Here is a 17,348-nt window from a genome sequence, read left to right as displayed (position 1 = left end):
CACGCAGAAAGGAACAGGACAAAAATATTTGCCTGACATCTGTAAGGGTGTCTGAAACTAGCAGTCTCACCCAGTGAGTCCACCTGAAGCTCTGATCTGAAGTGAGTCGCCGCCAGTCACCACCAGCCTGTGTTTAAAATGTCACACTGATCCAAGACCAGCCATCTCCCACATCTATGCCCAGTGTCAACATGGCCACCAGTTTCCACATGTTTGTTTGTTTTTTCCACCTTTTCCCTCAGCCTTTGCTGGTGTCGGCACTCAGCAGAGTGACTTAATGAGAGTGTGTGTGCGTCACTGTGTGTGCAAGAGAGTGCTTGTAAGTGGGGACGATCGTGTGTGTAAGTAAAAAAAAAAAAAAAAGATATCTCATTTTTCACCTCCAGGCCATTTGATTAAGACTTTTCCATCCTCTCAAGAGAGCGGTGTGGGGGAGGGGCCAGAATCCCTTTCCTTTTCAAAATATTTTCTTTGGATGCAGGTCTCTTCCATCACGCAGGCCAGGCCACTGAGGGAGAGGAGAGACGAAGAGACCTGATCCACGGAGGCAACGGCTCATTGAGGAGTGTGTGTTCGTGTGTGTTCGTGTGTGTGTGTGTGTGTGTGTGTGTGTGTGTGTGTGTGTGTGTGTGTGTGTGTGTGTGTGTGTGTGTGTGTGCGTGTGTGCGCGTGTGTGTGTGCATGTGTGTGTGCGTGCGTGCGTGCGTGCATGTGTGTGTGTGTGTGTGTGTGTGTGTGTGTGTGTGTGTGTGTGAAGGTCAAAGAGAAAGAACAGATCCCCATGAGTATCTTCTAGCCTGTCTGTGTACACACGAACGTTGGTGCATTTAACAGTTGCTCATCTCCACATGCTGGTTCTGTGTTGGGTGATCGTGACCGGTCCAACAGGGGTCACTTTGCTTTGATCACTTTCATCTGTTTATGAGGAAATGGATTATCTTTGTACTACAAATGTTTTCCCATTGTGAATGTATTCTCTTTGTCTTGATTAAGATTAGAGCTTTCAGTTATTCTTTTATACAAGGGTTTAATTTGACAAGGGGTATTATTTCAGCACATCAGTTTGTTTAAGATAATACTGTTATTTTACCGGGATGGCAGATTAAAGGATGTAGACTTGATCTGAATTCTCAGCAAGGTTCCGGAAAATTCTACGGTACCGGCAGAGCTGATGGAGTTAAACTGTTGAGGTTTCTGAGTGATGTTTTTACAGAGAGGGGCAGGTTAGGGACTACAGTGACCTACGTTGCATGTGTCTGTGTGTGTGTGTCTATACTACACACTTCTACACCAGACAAATAAACGCCATGGTAGTTCCGCATGGCAGATTATTAAGAGCAAGACTGTGTATATAGCCTCTTACTGATGTTCTGAAACTTCCACAGAGATTGGATTGCACACACACACACACACACACACACTAAAACAAGAGCAAGCTTGTGTGTGTGTGTGCACATATGCTTACAGATATCCAGGAGATGTTATTTGTCAATATCGTAGCATAACTGGTACCATCTGCCCCTAATTTGTATATGTGTGTACAGACATGTGGGGTTGTAGAGCAGTGTGTGTGTGTGTGTGTGTGTGTGTGTGTGTGTGTGTGTGTGTGTGTGTGTGTGTGTGTGCATGCGTGTCTTTCATGGGTTCGTCTGCTGTAGTGATTTGCTGAGACGAGCCAGTGAGCAATAAAGAGGCTGAGTGATGGCCAATTGTAATATTTTTTTCCTGCTTTACTGGATTTTGAATGGTCTTCGTCCTCCTGCGACTCATATATTCAGTGCAAATGGAGTCGTTGAGTGAGGCAGACGTGGCAGGAATTCCCAATAAAGACGTCCGTCTTGGCGATCTAGCCCAGCCGTGGCCGGTCCACTCCAATCACGGAGGAGGTAAAATCGTGGAGGCTTGGGAGTGTCTTCTCCTCAGGGGTGCCGTAATGTCCATCAGGAGCCGACCATCATGCCAGAAGTTTTACGAGAACCTCTAAGGGTCCGAGGCCGATCTGTAGTGCCTCACGCGGTATCACCTCCTCTATGTCCACTCGGTCAGACCTTACAGGAGTCCCGTTAATGCAACTTGCCTCTAGGCAGATAATATTACACTGAGCATTAGACCATTATTTCAAAACCTGCACAAGCATCTGATCTAACAATTACATGCGTTGGTTTGCAGAATGCAAAAAGAGCTTTGCAGTGACTATATGTAGCTGTTTCGGGTTTTAAGGTGCAAAGAGGTTTGCAGTGATGTACTGATGGTGTAAATATTGTTCATCTGTTTGTTGGGCAGGAGATGAGGAGGTCGTTGATCACAGTTCTGTTTCTCTTTCCCTCTCTAGACGTGGACGAGTGTTCAGAGGGTAACGGTGGCTGTCAGCAGGTGTGCGTGAACATGATGGGGAGTTACGAGTGTCGCTGTAAGGAGGGCTTCTTCCTCTCCGACAACCAGCACACCTGCATCCAGCGTCCCAAAGGTCTGTAGCCCATCCCATGACTCCGCCTCCTGCACCGTTACCCGGCCCACCGTACGGTTCCCCGCATCTCTCGTCTCCTCAGCAGGTGGATGACCTTCAAGACCTTTGCAATTTCTGAAGGCCCGGCCTGGTACAGGCTTTCCTTCCCCACACTCACCTTCCCATCGTGCTTTTCATCAGATAGTTTGGACTGAATATGCATTATATAAGGCACATGTACTTTACCTGTATCGTAACGCGGATCTCGGAGGCTCTTCTCTGGAGAGCCGTGTGGTTCGCTGGGCAGCTCGTGTTTGCCTGCCGCAAGGGTCACGTTATTTGATCTTTCCCACAGGCGGGTTCACTCAAACCCCATGTGGTGGTAAAAGAATCAAATGCTTCATCGAGCAGGGGCCACGGACCCTCCATTGCTCTCCCATATTTCAGAGAGGTTAGCACTCTTATTAAGACTGACCCCAGATCAGTGTTCTCATTGGTGTAGTGGACATGACTTAATGATCAGTAGGTAAATGGTGGTTCAGCAGGCCCCGTTCTGGTGGCGTTTTGGGCCGTGCGAACCGCACTGCTGTCTACCCGGCACTCCAGGAAATGTTTACTCAGGAATCCAGACCTGTTTCCTTCACCTCAGAGTCTCATTTGTTTGCAAGTGAAGTGATGCCCCCCCCCTCGCCTCTCGACTGTGTACGGACACACACACACACGAGAGCATGTGCGTGAGTGCGCACACACACCAGTACAGGCGGTCATGCAAAAACATAAGCTCATGTATGCAAGCACATGTTGTTAAGCAGTCACACGCAGTCGCACGGATGTGTGTATGCACATAGACACTGGCACCTCCCTTCCCATGTACAGTATCACACAGCACTACAGTACTGATCTGTGCAGTACAGAAACCACTGAGAAAACAGTGCTCTGTATGTAAGTCTTACCAGTGCAGTACTGGCAGACAATCTAATGTGAAAAACACTTTCATTCAGAAACACACAAAAAAATCATAGAATGGATCATATGAACAGGCCCAGTATGACTAAATTACTGTTCCATGTTTCACAGAGAGGAAAACATGTTTTCTACACCTTGTCTCATGCTAGACTCCTAAACAAACTCGTAACTTACATAACTGCAGGCACACTAAGACCATTCATTCCTCTAGACCCCTCACTATATACACATACACAAAACATATACACAAAAACAGCTAGGTGCTTTAACCACTGAGAAACGACAATTGCACGTGTTTGAGAGGAAGGCAAGACCACTCTGGCCATCTCCTGTGAAAGTGGACCAGTTAGAGCTGGCCCATTAAACAGCTATGCCACGATTGTTTTTTGGGCAGACTGTGTATGGATGAACGTTCGACTGCTGGCCATCAAAGGCACTCTACACTCCTCAGCACTGCCCAAAGTCCTTTATAGAGTCCCTGTTACGTATCTGTGGCATCTGTATATTGATTTTAGGCTCTGTGAGCGTGTGTCACCCCTTCCTCCTCCGTTACCGCACAGAGACAGTCGCCGGGAGACCGTGACCGCTTCACATCTCTGCCCCCTTGCTAGCTTTTATGTCGTCTTGTTAAAATGTTTAGTGCTCCATTACTCCATTATGTTATCGTCTGGTAACTTGGTCAGCATGCGGTTCATATAAATGAATGTATTGTTAAATCCATGTGTCGCTCTTAAATGAAATGTCTTCAGTCTTTTTAATCTGCTACCTGAGTGACGCTACAGTCTGTCCAGCAACGGCACATGATGGTTCAGTTTCTTTGCTACTGTTATCTGCCTCCAACATGTATGGTTGCCCCATTAATGGTCTCCTCACAGATCTCCACACACAGATCTGATGTCAGCAAGAGAACCTGAGGCTTCACACACTCCTGAATGCATGGTCTTGTATTTTACACAGATTAGATTCATTGGCCTATTTTTAGTTTAGTTTTTTTTTTTTTTTTGCTGCATTTCACATTTAAATTAATAGCAAATTGCACAGAATGTTGTCAGCTCTGGAGCGTATTGCCTAAAATCTGCTACTCAGATGTCTCGTCTGTACCTTCCACATAAAAGGCACTGCTGAGGAGTGTTGCATCACTACATAAATCCCGTGTTATGGGCCTGCGGGCTGTTAAGCACTCATTAGGGCTTCTGGGAGGTGTGTGGATTTAAAGGGCTACAGGTAGCTTTAATGACTCCTTCTGTTCAGCTGGTAATTGAGTAGAAGTCTTTCTGTATCTGGTTGTGTATACAGTTCCACTGCACAAAGACCGTGCGAACGGGTTGAGTTACACAAGCGGCAGAGCGCGGTTGTGTTCGTTTTCCCAGTGGTTGGTTTGTAGCCACTCTTATTTGCCATGGTGGGGAGATGAGCCGTGACTCTAAGGTGAACCGCTCCGGTTCAGAGGCAGCAGGCGAAGAACTCTTCACGCTCCGGCCTCTAGCTAATCAACGTGGCTTTTCACGCTCTCTCCTGTTGCAGAAAGGTGTTGCTGCAAACTGGAGGTGCTCGGGGAGGTCTCTGGAGTCAGGTAGACTCTCCCACGTCAGACGGCTGTTATTGTTGGCAGCGAGCGTGGACAGACAGCCTCAGAAATCTCCGGCGGGTCCTCCGGCGAGCGCTCTGCTGCCTTTGATGTGGATCATACGAGTCAGCTGATCTCGGCGCGATGAAAACACACAAAGTGCCTTCGGACTCTCGAGCGGATTGCGGGTTGATCGGCGTCTCACTGTTAGGAGCGTCGTGGGGTTGGCATCACTCATTAATCATACACATTTTTTATGTTGCAAATCAGTGCTTTTTAAATATAATATTTCAACACTACGTTTTACGCTGCTGCTGTGCAACTGACGTCAGTATAGGAAGGTTCTTTATCAAGAATAAAAAGGCACTTTCCCAAATAACGGGCCAAATCAAGTCTACACTGCGTAATTACTACAAGTAATAGGGGTTATGTATTATGTACTATGTATTACCGTATTTATTTTTCATTAGTAGTTCTACTGGATAGTTCTACTTGCATATTTAAATGAGCTGAAGGCGAGCTCTCGGAGGTGAAGTACACCAGCGCTCCATTAAGCTTCTGGACATGGTTTTTACAGGCATCCACATAAAGACTTTTTTTTACTGGCCTGTGACTTTTACTGGAGCAAGAGCGTTAGCATGTACCTCTTTTTTTTTTTTTTAAACAAAGAACTCTCTTCAAATGGTTTTCCCATCATTTTTCCAACACTTTATATTAGGTTTTCTTTCCCTCCCTCTGCCGATACGTCCGACTGTTTCACTGCGTTTGTCTGGAAGTGCAGAAGTCCTGCAGTGGCAGCAGTAAAAGCGGGAAGAGTCTGGTGGCGTCCATCCGATAAGCCGCCGTTTATGGTTTTCCACAGGAGGCCAAGGCCCTGGTCCCAACCTACCAAGCTGACCCGGGCATGGTGAACCCCACGCTGTCAGGGAGGTGGAAGCCCCCGTAAGGTGTAGGACGAAGACCTCTGACTGGCGGGTGGCAGGAGGTTGGGGCTGCCCTCCACCTTTAATGGAATGGGGGCCTGTGGGCTTCTGGTCTTCTGGCATTCCTCCTTGGCACCTCAGCTCTCCTCATTATGAGCCAAACCCAGTCCCAGCGATTGTTAATGCCAGTGCCTTTTTTTTTGGACCCATTTGCATTATGTCTCAGTGTGACTAAATAACTAGTGGATATACATTTTAGGGTTTTTTGGGACCTTTGAGGGACTATCAAAAGTAGCTACTGAACTACCACAAGTAGCTGCTGTCACCTTTGTGAGAAGGTGGAGGAGGAGCGAGCGAGTGAGTGGAGGAGAGGAAGAGAGGAGGATAGGGTGAGTGGAGGAGAGGAGGAGTGGAGGAGAGGGTGGAGTAAGACACTGGAAAGTTGTCCGGTCACCAGCTCCTTAGATCAGGGGAACAAAAATGGTATAGTTTGTTTTTGGCAGAGCAAGTGGAAAACAAGAGGCTATCATAGCAATGGAGGCAGATGTGAGGAGCAGAGCTACTAATTGAAACCAAAACGGTTCAGTGTTGCTCCTGCTCTGTTCATGAACAAGACGACTCCTCCCAGCTCCGAGGGGCGGTCCCAGAGTGCCTGCTAGCGTGGCATTGAGTGACTACACATTACACAACTGCCTAAAACCTAACTTGCATTGCATTACATTGCATCTCTGGTTTCATGTTATATTTAATTGCTGTATGTCGGAAGGCAGGAACATATATAGTAAATGTTCATCAGTGACTCATTTAAGGGGAAAAAAATGCGAACAGAGCTCTTCTTAACCTGCATTAATGTGGGCCTGTACAACTGATACCAAGTCTTCCCCATCAAGTGCTGTCCATCCCCAGATGGCCTCACCATTCTCCCATGCTGTGGATGTTCTGTTGACACAGATGCACCATGGGATCTGTAGTCAGCTGGGTGCTGCAGCTCTCTTTTTACTCTTCAAACACAAGTGAACAGGACGGCCTGGGCGGGTCAGGCAGAGGGGAGAGTGGTTAAATGTTCACCCCCTTACGTCTCCCTCTCTCTCTGGTGACCCTTCACACCAGCGGTTGCTCCCTGACATGCGATCTCACTCTTGACACACCGCCTCCGTAGGTTGATACCCTCTTGCGCACTGATATCTCCGTCCTCCCCAATGCTCTTATCTCCTACGGTCAGAGGACCGTACTGTCAAGATGAAAATGTCTACTGTTAATCAGAGTCAGGGCAGTATGATCGTGCTCAGGTGCCTGATGGCGTGACCGTGTGTGTGTGTGTGTGTGTTTGTGTGTCCCCTCTGCTTGACCCCTTTGCAGTGCGACTGAACGGGACGAAGGACGGCCTGACCTGCATGGACAAGAACCACGGCTGCGCTCACATCTGCAGGGAGACGCCCAAGGGGGGGATCGCGTGCGAGTGTCGGCCGGGATTCCAGCTCACCAAGAACAGCCGCGACTGCAAGTGTGAGTGCAGCAGGGCCGCCGGGGCTGCTGGGAAATTACAGCTCCCTTTGGGGGGGGGTGTCTCTTAACCTGACTGCTGAAATTCTGCAGGAAACACAGTATAAAATAAACACAGTTTATAAACATGGTTTATTTTCTAGAGAAATACCCACGAGGGCTAAAATAAATAGGTCTTAAACAGTTTTACATCATTTAGGAAGGCAGAAGTGATAGAAAGTCTCTTAGCGAAAGGCACCCGCTCCCTGCTGAAGGATTCATGGCGTCCCTTCAGCCTGAGACTGGTGGAAGCGCTAGCTGGTATTTGGACAAAAGTTGTTTTTTGTATTTTTTTTTTATTTATTTTCTTTCTTCACACTAGCTCATGAAAAATGGCTGGAAAGGAGAGGAAAGGCATGTGTAGACAAAGCTGCGGTCTGTGTGTGTGTGTGTGTGTGTGTGTGTGCGCTGTCTAGGTCTGTCATCGGTTGTCTGCTCCAGTCCACACACTTTTCATTGCAGCCCCTCTCGAGTGGAGGCAAGCTGTACACCATCTCTCTGCCCCTTTGACACTGCATTTATTAGCTGTTACATTTTACACATTGTAAACAGTTAGACACTGGGAACAGCTAGCACCTGAATCTGAAGTAGCAAAAGCATGTGGTTAGCGTACAGTGTCTACATTTCACCTGCTGGCTTAGTGGAGTGTGTATAGATTATATGTGGGTTTAATGAACTCTGTTAGTGAGGTACGCCAGTCACAGCCCCCAGTGATCCCTGCCCAGGCACAAAGGCATCGTCTAAGAGTCTGGATTGGCTGTATTGGGCAGGAGGAGGAGGGTCGAGATTAGTTGTATTGAGCAGGAGGAGGGTCTGGCTTGGCTGTATTGGGGAGGAGGAGGGTCTGGATTGGCTGTATTGGGAAGGAGGAGGGTCTGGATTGGCTGTATTAGGGAGGAGGAGGGTCTGGATTGGCTGTATTGGGGAGGAGGAGGGTCTGGATTGGCTGTATTGGGCAGGAGGAGGAGGGTCTGGATTGGCTGTATTGGGGAGGAGGAGGGGGGTCTGGATTGACTGTACTGGGAAGGAGGAGGAGGGTCTGGATTGGCTGTATTTGGCAGGAGGAGGGTCTGGATCAGTTGTATTGGGCAGGAGGAGGGTCTAGATTGGCTGTATTAGGGAGGAGGAGGGTCTGGATTGGCTGTATTGGGGAGGAGGAGGGTCTGGTTTGGCTGTAATGGGTAGAAGGAGGGTCTGGATTGGCTGTATTGGGGAGGAGGAGGGTCTGGATCGGCTGTATTGGGGAGGAGGAGGGTCTGGATTGGCTGTAATGGGTAGAAGGAGGGTCTGGATCGGTTGTATTGGGGAGGAAGAGGGTCTGGATCAGACGTATTGGGCAGGAGGAGGGTCTGGATTAGCTGTATTGGGAATGAGGAGGGTCTGGATTGGCTGTATTGGGCAGGAGGAGGGTCTGGATCAGACGTATTGGGCAGGAGGAGGGTCTGGATTAGCTGTATTGGGAATGAGGAGGGTCTGGATTGGCTGTATTGGGCAGGAGGAGGGTCTGGATCAGACGTATTGGGAATGAGGAAGGTCTGGATTGGCTGTTTTGGGTAGAAAGAGGGTCTGGATCGGCTGTATTGGGGAGGAGGAGGGTATGGTTTGGCTGTATCGGGAATGAGGAGGGTCTGGATTGGCTGTATTGGGCAGGAGGAGGGTCTGGATCGGCTGTATTGGGGAGGGTCTGGACAGGAGTTTCCTACCCTGTGGCAGAAGATTAGGGCAGTACGGTTAGAGCACGACACACGTTGTTGGGTTTCGTTACCCTCCAAGGCAGTGGTGCTGGTTTGATCACTCACCTCTTTTCATCCTTCTCTTGCTTAGTGACGTGTAACTACGGCAATGGAGGCTGCCAGCACATCTGTGAGGAATCAGAACACGGGCTGCGCTGTATGTGCCATATGAAGTTTGCGCTGCACTCTGACGGCAAGACATGCATAGGTGAGTCACTCCTGTCTCCACCCCCGAGTTCTATCTCCACCCACCCCACCTTCCCTAAGTTCTGTCTCCTCCTCTTTCCACCACCTAGCCAGGTAAGATCCACCCAAGTTACCTGTCCAATTTGAGAGGTTGCATTAAAGGGGGGAAGTGCCCTGTGGGCTAGACAATGAGAGGATTGACTGGTCTGGTCATGCATTCATGGTCCAGACACAACTCTTCCTGGCCAGCAAAGACCAGAGTTATATCTCCACATATCTCTGTCTGGCCAGGTATCACCACTAGAGCTGACCCTTCTTTACTGACTGTTGTCCCCACAGTTAAATAAACATCACAGGAGAAGTAGGAAACGTTGGGTGGTTTTTTTTTTCTTCTTTTTTTAAAGCCTGTGAAGCAAAAGAGTATGAGAATGTACAAGCCCTGATCTACACACACTATATGGGCAACAGGTCCCTTATCACAGCTTCCACTCTTATGTGTGTCTGTGGGAATTTTTGACCATTAAAAAAAATTGACCATAGTATGTGTGAGGTCAGACGATGTTGAATGAACCTCGTAATCTCCGTTCTAGTTCATCCCAACGGTGTTTGATGGGGTTGAGGTCAGGGCTATGTGTGGGCCAGTCAAGTTCTTCCACACCAAACTCACTCGACCATGACTTTATTGACCTTGCTTTGTGCATTGGGGCAGTCACTCTGGAACAGAAAAGGACCTTTCCCCGAACTGTTCCCACAAAGTTGGAATCATTTGTCCAAAATCTCTTGGTATGCTCAAGCATTAAGACATTTCAATGACAATGGTGGCATCGTGTTACAGCATCACGCTCAAAATCAGTGAGCTCTTCACAAGGACCCAGTCTTGCACCCAGTCTTGATTTTAAAGGCAGTCTTTATGGCTAGGTGCTTGATTTTATACACCTGTAGCAATTGGGACAGTAAGAAACCTGACTTCAGTGATACATATAGTCCATATAGTGTGTTAGTACGTTAAGGCAAAACATTCCACAGCTCGCAAGACTCAGAGGTGGTCTTATGAACCAAGATTAAAACCTAAGTTAAGTTAAACCTAAGTTAAACCTAAGATTGAAACCTAAGACTTTTAATCAAGAGATTCAGGAACCACACTCACTAAGTTACTGGGAACATATCAAACCTAAAATTCGACACGTCTTAGCATTATCCTTCATTTCTGTCAGGACTGTCTGGCTTAGCCCAAAATTAGACCCAACATTAGGCTCAATCTAAAGTTAAGTTGCAGCACAAAATAAGAGGATATACAGCCGTGCTTCTGCAGTTGCTCTATGAGATAAATGGACTCGGATCCCAGACACTCACACAGGACCTTAGTTTAAAGGCCTTTATTTGATAGAGCTTCAACATAAAATCTGCTGGCAACTGTGGGATCCATGCTTTGAGAAATATAGCCCAATCTTCAACTAATGTTTGTCTAAGAATGCTGATGTACATTCAGCTGCCTCTTTCCAACTTGGTTGTTTTCATTTAGATACAAAAACTGATCCAAGAACAGCAGTCTTGGTTTTATATACGTGATCCTCGAACTGGGTTCATTCTGGGCCCGGAAGACCGGCCTTAGGAACCCCTGGAGCCTGCAGAGCCCCGGGGTGTTGAGCGCAGGCACTTTGACCGGTTCACAATGTGCTCCTTGTCAATATAGTTCCACTTCATTTCTATCCATATGTTCCACATGCCATTAGTCTCGTCACGGAGGAGGATTTACTGGGAGCGGGGGAGCCGTAAACCCCAACGCTGCCTGCGCGGTCACTTACACAGCACATCCGAGTTTGATGTACGTGATGGTATATCCAATGCGTGCTGTGATTCTGACTCGAGCCCCAAGCCTCTCCTTCCACCCACCTGGTTAAACACACACAGCATGCATGAGACGTGCCGGAGGATTTTTTTATTTTTTATTTTTAACTCAGTCTTTCACACACCTGCCTTCTTCTTCTCCTTAAAGTCGATGATGCGGGGCGACAGGAGCTGAGGTCTTGGGCCCACAAAAAATTCTGTAGCGTTTCACATTTAGTGTGATTATAATACCGTAATGCATCAGCTGGAAGCCAAGTACTCTGGCAAGAGGACTGTGTGCTGTGTAGCCAATCACAACACATCTGCGTGGGGCTTAACAAATTACGACAGCACTTCATGCTGCTTAGCCAATCAAACCAGTCCTATTTACTTCCTAATTAATCACAAACTAAGGTCTAAAGTTTAGAGTGGTACATACTACTTGGAAGATGTACAAGATGACTGATAGGAGCACGAGGCCTTAATATACACGTCAGACCAGCACACAGAAAACCTACAAACATTCACACACAGTCACACGCTCTGTTAGCTGCTCTCTGAACACTGGTTTGGCTGGACTCTGTGCAGTTTCCTTTCTCTGTCTCTCATTCCCCAGCTCGATCCAGCCACCCTGTCATTAGGCCAGAACTCAGTCAAAACTTCAACTGCTCACACAAATGAGACGTCTGCCTTGTCAGGCGGCCCCCAAGGACAGAGCAGAATCAGCCGCGGGGCAGAGAACCAGCCAGCTGAGGCTGGTGACTCTCCCTCAGCTTGAGTCCTGCTGGAGTGGGCCTCTGCTCACCACGGCCTACCCTGTGGCAGAAATTACCACCCCCCCCCCCCCCACTCTCTGTCCTTCCCACAAGCATTAATAGGCCAGAAAACCACAAGGCAGAGTGATGGACAGCTCGGCCTGGCTTGAGGCCCCTGCTCCCGCGTAACGAGGCAAAGTCTTTCACACCCGCTCACGAGAATAGCTTTATAAGATCTGGAAAACATGAAACATTTCAGTCCATTCTATAACCGTAAATTGAAAAGCTATGAAGTGGTTTTGCTGGTCAGCTGTTTGGATGGGGCAGACATGATTTCTGTCGGTTGGCTTGTTTAGTTGTCAGGTTTGCAGTAGCCACATTAGGCGGCTCATCTGCAGATTTGACTCTTGGTACAGTGTTTCCACCATGTGGTCAGGAATGTTGTTTGTTCATTAGTGTCTAAATTATTAGTCAGTCAGTCAAGTATTATTGCTGTTGGCTCCAAAAAGTCTAATGGGAAAGACTTATGATGATAGAACCATGGCCTGAAGCCTCCTCCTCATCTACCGCCATCTCAGTAGAACGTTCTTCAGGCTGGTTTATCTATGTGCTTCTTTCTGCTGCTGTCCTCACACTCTCTGTCTCTATGTCTCTGTCTGTCTCTCTCTCTCTCTCTCTGTATATCTCTCTCTGGGTCTGTCTCTTTGAGTCTCTCTCTCTCTCTGTCTATCTAAATCTCTGTCTCTTTGTCTCTGTCTTTGTTTCTCTGTCTCTTTCTCTCTGTGTGTCTCTCTGTCTCTCTCTTTCTGTCTCTTTGTCTCTCTCTCTCTCTCTGCCTCTGTCTCTTTCTCTCTGTGTCTCTCTGTCTCTGTCTCTGTCTCTTTCTCTCTGTGTGTCTGTCTTTCTCTATGTCTCTCTGTGTCTCTATGTCTCTCTGTGTCTATGTCTCTCTATCTGTCTCTTGTGTGCATGTTGATACAGTAGAGGCAGATGATTAGCACAGCTTCAAAATTCATTCAAAATAGCATCAAACCATTAACACACACACACACACACACCCAGGACACACACACATCCAGGACACACAGGGATCACTATTTGCTACCCCAGTGCTGGGTAATAAATCATTTACGGCAGCGATCTGGCATTTCCCTCAGTGAAGGTGGACGAATGAGCTGCATTTGTTGCCTTTGTTTGCTCCTGCAGGTGTTTTTAAAGTGAACAGCTGGCTGGCCCCTCTGAACCCTCCACCTAGGCTCACAGCCTGTGGATTTGTCATACATTTCCGTACAGTCAGATGCCTTACCAAATGTGGAAAGGTCTGTGCTGTTGTTAATGCTAATCTTAAACACATGCTGTCCAGCTTGCACGGTCATGGCAAGAATGCAAATTAAGCAATTACAATACAACATAATAATTCATCCCTACCTCATAAGTTCCGTAGCATGAACCTGTGAACATTACTGCAAGTGAAATATATTATTTTTTATTTGCCTGTCATCTGTTAAAGTCAAAACTTGCTCACAGCTGAAACATCTCAGCAAAACAGCAGAACCATGCACTTAAAAGGACTCAAACTAAGTGAGATCAGGTGAGGTTAAGAACTAGTTAGGCATGGGTAAGTGAGATCAGCAGGTGAAGTTTAGGAAATAGAGATGAGCAGGTAGCAGTTAGCTATTCAGGGCTCAGAGACATCAGCTCGTGAAGTTAGGAAAAGTTAAGAGCTCATTTAACCAGGGATAAGACTCAAACTTAGTGAGATCAGTAGGTCAGGTTAGAAATGATTTAGCCATGGCTGAGTAAGATCAGCCCTCAACAGGTAGACATTAGTTAACCAGGGCTGGTTGAGATCACCATGTAGGAGTTGGTTAGCTAGGACTGAGTGAGGTCAGCCCTCAACAGGAGTTAGTTAATCAGGGTGGATTGAGATCAACAGGTCAGGTTGGGAGTTAGTTAGCCAGCCATGCACTGCATCAGGTGGCACTAAAACCGCACACATTAGAAACACATTGGAAACGCATTGGAAACACATTGGAAGTGCTTCATGGAGGTCTGCCTCGGTCTGCCTCGGTCTGCCTCAGTCTGCCTCGGTCTGCCTCCACCCTCACCGGCCTAGCATGGTCAGCTTGTGATCAGGGGTGTGTTTTAAGTGTGCGGCTCTAAGTGCTGCTCACTGTCCACGAAGCTGCTCACACCTGTCTGAAGTTCATTTGCACCCATCTGCAAGCCCATTATGCTAAAATTAGGATAATATTCTTGTTCAGAGACACATAACCAAAACTATTGTAAGGTTTTCCACTTTCAGTCAACTTTCCTTGTTAAATAAAAGTGATGAAAGAATGAATGTCTGAATGAATGGATGAAAAGAAAATTTTCCAGATAGCAAAGAGACAGTGGTGGTACTAAAATAAAGATCAGAAAGTTTGGCTACTGCTACACAGTTTAAGTGTATTCTCACAGATATGTTCAGTGATATGTGGGTCAACCTTAAAACACTAAAGCAGTATTTTTGCAATGTGTGTGTGCGTGCATGCGTGTGTGTGTGTGTGTGTGTGTGTGTGTGTGTGTGTGTGTGTGTGTGTGCAGAGGAAAGGAGTATCCAGCAGCAGGTACATCAGCCACAGCTGTTACCCAATGGTAAATATCTGTTTCTTTAGCTCCCCTCCTATTGGCTCGCTCCTTCTGCCTGTGGGCGTGGTTTCTTTAGCTCCCCTCCTATTGGCTCGCTCCTTCTGCCTGTGGGCGTGGTGATGCTGGAACTCTTGACTAATCCAGTGGAAGCACCTCCCCTCCTACTTCCTCATGACCAGGGTCGGGCTCAGTCCTGTTTCACAGCCAGTTCTCATAGTCGGGCCAGTTTAGCACATATCATCCGCAACAAGAAAAACACTTGTGAAACCTTATGGCCATTTGTAGTGTGAACCGCTGTATTCTGGCTTTAATTGCACAGGAACTGGCCAAACTGAAACGAAACGGAGCCCCACCCTGCACGAGACACTCTTGCCCACAGCCCCTTCACCTTTCACCTTTCTGCATATATTTTGCATCAAGAACAAAGATGGCTCCTCTAATTTCACCGCATGGTTTACTGTATTAAAGAGCCAAGTTCAGTCACATATAGCCACATGTGAAGTTTTCGCTTGTCCTACAGTGGATGATAACTAGTTTCCCACTGCACACGTACACACGTGTTTCAGCTAAATGTAACTGGCTCACCAAATTACGAATACAACCAAAGGTTAAGTTTCCTTCACACATATTAAGTGTAGTTGTGTTCACAAGTGTCAGGTAGTTTTAAGGAAATCTTGCCAGGGTGGTTTGTTATCGGGGCTTTAATCTCTGTTCTGTAATTGAGAAAAACTGATCTGTGGCCAGTATTTGCTCTGACTAAACGGCGTTCTTCCATTATCCTGTACACGGTTTGGAACCTCTGCTTGCTTGTTGGCTAAAAGTGCAACACTTCACAATTCTGCTTGGCTGCCAGTGCTTTTCCACCCTGAACCTTAACACCAACCTTTCTCTCACTACGTGAAGTCCTGCCACAATTTGTCAGCATCTCCCCGGCAGTTCTTGCTCGGACAAGCTTCGACGCGCTGTAGGAGACTGAGTGTGCGTGTGTGGTGGCATTCGAACCTCTGCACGGCGTCGACGTGAGCTGCGGGCCGCCGATGGTGCTCTGTAAACCTCCTGCCAAGTCCTTGTCGGATTTATCGAGCAGCTTTACCACACAACGTGCTCTTGGGACTTGGTTGGAGACCTCAGCGAGATTTCAGGCACCAGCGATTTGTGGGGCGTAAATGGAGAGCTTCCTTTTCACACTTCTTCACTCTTGATGCTTGTTTGAACAAATGCCAAAAACCTTTTAGATGGGTGTTGGTGCAGCAAGCACAAAGTGAAGGAAGTATGAACCCTAAGACTCTCTTTCGCTTTTGGTCTCCCTCAAATTCTTTGGTCTGCCAGGTTCGGAGATTTGGTCTGAGACTCCAGCTACGCGAGATCAGTAGTCAGTTAGCCAAAGCTGAGAAATATCAACAAGTAGTAGTTGGTTATCCAGGGCTGAAAGAGATCAGCTCATGAAGTTAGGAGAAGTTAGAAGCTCATTTTGCCAGGGCTAAGATTCAAACTATGTGAGATCAGTAGGTCAGATTAGAAGTTAATTAGCCAGCGCTGACTGAGATCAAGGGGTCAGGTTAGGAGTTAGCGTTAGCCATGCGGAGATCTTCCTTGTCTAGTTGCCCTCCATCCAGAACCAGCCATGCACATCCAGATGGGTTGTGTCAAGTTTGTCACTAAGGCCACTAACAAGCTGCTCTTTGGAGCCTCTTGTTGATTTGTGAGCCGATATCAGAACTAATCAAAATTAATTTTAAAAAGATGCTTTGTGGGCTATGGTCCATTTACATGCTGCTACTGTTATTTTGATTAATAAACGACCCTACACAAGAACACATTGCTGGTCTCTGTTGAAGACCATCAATGGAACATTAATGCCTTGCTTAGGGATACACAACATAAGTCTGGTGAGCTCAAATTGTTTCTCTACCAGATGTGGTTATGCGATTTTATGCCTGAAGGAAAATTGTCACAAAAGCCCATACCAGAATGAGATTTGTGTGTGTGTGCATATCTTTAGGCAAAGCCGTAATCATCATTGTGAATACCCCCCCCCCCCCCCCCCCCCCGAGGCCCCACCCCCGATCCATCATTATAGTCTGGTAGAGTTACTGGCTTACTAAGCATTTTTTAAACATGTCATGGCACCCTCCAGCAGTGCTTTCTTAATGTTGGTAAAGGCTGCCAAAGACCAGCCCTACCCCCAAACAACAGCACACACACACACACACACACACACACACACACACACACACACACACACACACACACACACACACACACTTCTCTCTGAAGTTGGCTAGTTTACAGAAGCATTTACTGGGCTTCACATTCTCCGCCCCATATTTAGGTTGTGTGTGGGAAGGAGGAGGAGGGGGGGGGGGGGTTCCAGCTCTTATAAGTACTTCAATATTTACAACACTACATATAACAACAATGCAACAATATTTGGTAGATAATCCCTGAGCAGTTTACATATTTATCAGTATGATAGTGTGTTCTCCCTTGGTCATCAAACCCATGAACCTAACCTCTCCTTTAGGTGTGTTCTCTCTCTGTCTCTGTCTCTCTCTGTCCCTGTCTCTGTCTCTCTCATGTATATACTCTCTCTCCCTATCTGTCTCTCTCTGTCCCATATACAAAGCAACATGACTTCTTCTTTAATTGACTCTGTGTCATAGATCCATGACAAATGGATGATTTCTTGATTCTTTTCATATACCCAAATAAAAAAGTAAATAAAGTAAAATGAGGCTACTAAAAAACCAGCAGCCAGGTTTGTACAGGCAG

General features: G+C 47.0%; 1 protein-coding gene across 4 annotated transcripts in view; it reads left to right on the top strand.

The window, feature by feature from the left end:
• scube3 (signal peptide, CUB domain, EGF-like 3) overlaps nt 1-17,348 on the top strand; it is a 66,166-nt gene that overhangs the window by 23,425 nt on the left and 25,393 nt on the right. For 2 of the 4 annotated variants that reach the window (XM_076983826.1, XM_076983827.1), the window contains exons 4-7: nt 2,333-2,467; nt 7,262-7,408; nt 9,269-9,385; nt 14,532-14,582. In XM_076983826.1, the coding sequence (XP_076839941.1) occupies nt 2,333-2,467; nt 7,262-7,408; nt 9,269-9,385; nt 14,532-14,582 (450 nt within the window). The remainder of the gene's footprint in view (nt 1-2,332; nt 2,468-7,261; nt 7,409-9,268; nt 9,386-14,531; nt 14,583-17,348) is intronic. The other 2 variants (XM_076983828.1, XM_076983829.1) reach the window with 1 other exon arrangement.

The sequence above is a fragment of the Brachyhypopomus gauderio genome, chromosome 21 (genome assembly GCF_052324685.1).
Source record: "Brachyhypopomus gauderio isolate BG-103 chromosome 21, BGAUD_0.2, whole genome shotgun sequence".
Taxonomy (NCBI): Eukaryota; Metazoa; Chordata; class Actinopteri; order Gymnotiformes; family Hypopomidae; genus Brachyhypopomus; species Brachyhypopomus gauderio.
The sequence above is the reverse complement of the archived record's forward strand: the minus strand, read 5'-3'. Positions and strand labels throughout refer to the sequence as shown.